Source organism: Bufo bufo, chromosome 7 (assembly GCF_905171765.1).
Source record: "Bufo bufo chromosome 7, aBufBuf1.1, whole genome shotgun sequence".
NCBI classification, from domain to species: domain Eukaryota; kingdom Metazoa; phylum Chordata; class Amphibia; order Anura; family Bufonidae; genus Bufo; species Bufo bufo.
The window spans coordinates 126,039,366-126,042,804 of record NC_053395.1 but is presented as its reverse complement, the minus strand read 5'-3'; the positions used below and the strand labels follow the sequence as shown (position 1 = coordinate 126,042,804).

Genomic DNA, 3,439 nt, shown 5'->3' with positions numbered 1-3,439 from the left:
CAAACATTTTCTGGGTTAGTTTGTGTATAGATTAGTCAATTTTACATTACATCTGTCTGTTTTTATTATTGTTTTAGTGTCTTCTCCTGTTATGCTTTATGTTATAGTTATTTACAGTATATGTAACAAAAGTTATATTGTGATACACAATGTAATCATGCACTAGACTAGAGGAGAACATTTTTTAGTGTAAGCATTCTGTATAGTTGGAAGTTTTCAGCTTTTGAATTCTAGTGAAAGCGAAACACTACAACAAAAGTCAAAGCAAACAGTGGACACTCAGTGTAGGTAAAAAAAAGCTATTCATTCTGATTAGTTGGCACAAAGTTCTGTATGTACCTTATACAATAGAGGATGTATATAAGGGTCTTCTACAACCAGTGAATTAGCAGTTAAAATTGTACAGCCAAACTGGTTCATAAAGCATCATGGGCAAGGTAAGAGCATTCAGAACATGTGTAGCACAAAATGAATTTAGTAATCTTTAACTGAAAAGATATTAGTGAAAAGAGGGATTTTACAATAAACTTGAATTGTTCATTTTAGTGCAATGCAGTGCTTTAGTGAGGCGCATCACTTAAGAATTAGGCAATTTTCAAGAAAAGCCTTCCATCAATAAAATGTTTTAAAAATGTTATTTATTTTTGCATGTTTATTTTACTATCATGTTTATATTTACATTCTAATTTTATAGATTATCTTCTATGAGGACAAAAACTTCCAGGGTCGCTCTTATGAGTGTCACTCTGAATGCCCAGATTTGTCTTCATACTTTAGACGCTGCAATTCTATCCGTGTAGAAAGTGGAAACTGGATCTTGTATGAACATCCCAACTACAAAGGGCACCAATATTTTCTTCATAAAGGAGAATATCCTGATTTCCAGCAATGGATGGGTTATAATGACTCCATTAGATCTTGTCGCATAAGCCCCCAGGTCAGTTAATACTCTTCATTAAGGATAAAGCTACATGTGTTGCGTGACTTCTTGTCACCGAAAATTTGTGCAACATTTTTTATAATGATAGTCAATGGTGTTGCACTGTGACATGCAACATGCTGCGACTGCTGCACGACACCATACATACATACAATACATATGGTCGTGTGCATGATCCCTTAGACTTGTACCATTTTACAAATGTTCAGATCTGTATCTCCTGTTAGGGCTTATGCACACAACCGTATGTATTTTGTGGTCCGCAAAACACGAATCTGCAAAAAATACGGATGATGTCCGTGTGCATTCCTTATTTTGCGGAAAGGAACAGCTGACCCCAATAGAACAGTTCTATCCTTGTCCGTAATGCGGACAATAAAAGGACGTGTTCTATTTTTTTATTATATGGACATACATAGTAACATAGTATATAAGGCTGAAAAAAGACATTTGTCCATCCAGTTCGGCCTGTCATCCTGCAAGTTGATCCAGAGGAAGGCAAAAAAAAAAACAACCTGTGAGGTAGAAGCCAATTTTCCCCACTTAAGGCAATCAGAAAAACTCCCTGGATCAACGACCCCTTTCTAGTAGCCATAGCCTGTAATATTATTACGCTCCAGAAATACATCCAGGCCCCTCTTGAATTCCTTTATTGTACTCACCATCACCACCTCCTCAGGCAGAGAGTTCCATAGTCTCACTGCTCTTACCGTAAAGAATCCTTTTCTATGTTTGTGTACAAACCTTCTTTCCTCCAGACGCAGAGGATGTCCCCTCGTCAGTCACAGTCCTGGGGATAAATAGATGATAGGATAGATCTCTGTACTGACCCCTGATATATTTATACATATTAATTAGATCTCGCCTCAGTCGTCTTTTTTCTAAAGTAAATAACCCTAATTTTGATAATCTTTCAGGGTACTGTAGTTGCCCCATTCCAGTTATTACTTTAGTTGCCCTCCTCTGGACCCTCTTCAGCTCTGCTATGTCTGCCTTGTTCACAGGAGCCCAGAACTGTACACAGTACTCCATGTGTGGTCTGACTAATGATTTGTAAAGTGGTAGGACTATGTTCTCATCACGGGCATCTATGCCCCTTTTGATGCAGCCGATTATCTTATTGGCCTTGGCTGCAGCTGCCTGACACTGGTTTTTACAGATTATTTTGCTGTTCACTAAAATTCCTAGGTCATTTTCCATGATAGTGTTACCCAGTGTTTTACGGAAACGGAATGCACATGGAGTCATTTCCATTTTTTTGCGTCCCCGTGAATAGTTTTACATACGGGCCACAAAAAAACGGAATGGACACAGAAACAAAATATGTTTATGTGCATAAGCCCTTACTATGACTATGATTTAATGTGATGTGACTAAACCAAGTGTGACTAATATGTTATAATAGCAGATACCGAAGCTGTTATACTGTATCTTTCTTCTTTATTAATTTACAGTTGTTTTATTTTACAGTTGAGGTGGCATGTATGAGGTTAAAATATCAAACTTATTTACAGATTTCTAGGGTGCCATGGTAATAATGTAACTATAAAGATATTTTACATTATGCACCATGTCAAAAGCTTGTGCACATGGGATGGTCCTAAGCAAAATGCATTTCAGTATTAGCATTCAACCCAACATACTCATATTTTTTTTTTTTATCATAAATGTTCTCAACTTATATTCAGAATTAACAATCATAGTTGAAATAGTTGGAAACTGCAATGTTCTACAAAGTTAATAATTTTGGAAATATGCTATTTTGTTTTACTAGCATCAAGGTTCATTCAGAATTAGGGTCTATGAGAAAGAAGATTTTAGAGGTCAAATGATGGAGTTCAGTGAAGACTGTCCTTATGTTTATGAGAGATTCCGCTACAATGACATCTATTCTTGCCAAGTGCATGATGGATATTGGATGTTCTATGAGGAGCCCAACTACAAGGGGCGTCAGTATTACCTGAGGCCTGGAGAGTTCAGAAGATACAGCGACTGGGGAGCTACTACTCCTAGAATTGGATCCTTCAGGCGTGTCCATCATTTCTAACTTAAGAAAAAGTATAATCATATTGTTGTATTATTTTAGTTAATAAACGCATTGAAATATGTTTAACTTATCTGTCTATCTAGTTCTTATTCTGTCATTTTCTATGCTAACCATTGTGAAATATGATATACAATGAGCCATATTAAAAACATATGTAAGTACTGCATTTAGTATCTGTGCAAGTGGCATCAGGAGAGCCTAATGTGCTATGAGCTAACCTTCAATATCATTCAACATTAGTGATTGGTATTCTAATGGCTAATTTTTATCGCGAATATCGGCACTTTGAGAATTCATGAAATTGTAGAACATAGTGCTATATATTCGGAATCACTAATATTCAAGATTTTTTTTCATCAGTAACCTCCCTTCTTGCTTGTTGGCCAATGAGAAGGTTGCAATATATTTGTCAGAGCTTAGCAACATCCCTAGCAACCAATAGGAAAGTTGCC

General features: G+C 36.4%; 1 protein-coding gene across 2 annotated transcripts; it reads left to right on the top strand.

Moving 5' to 3' along the window:
* Nucleotides 1–428: 428 nt before the first annotated feature.
* Nucleotides 429–2,987, top strand: LOC121007626 (gamma-crystallin-3-like). 2 transcript variants are annotated; one of them, XM_040439682.1, is made up of 3 exons: nucleotides 429–437; nucleotides 695–937; nucleotides 2,715–2,987. In XM_040439682.1, the coding sequence occupies exons 1-3, from the start codon at nucleotides 429–431 to the stop codon at nucleotides 2,985–2,987; spliced, it is 525 nt and encodes a 174-aa protein (XP_040295616.1). The 2 variants fall into 2 exon arrangements, with proteins under 2 accessions (XP_040295616.1, XP_040295617.1); XM_040439683.1 differs by having other exon boundaries at nucleotides 695–941; nucleotides 2,722–2,987.
* The last annotated feature ends 452 nt before the right edge of the window (nucleotides 2,988–3,439 follow it).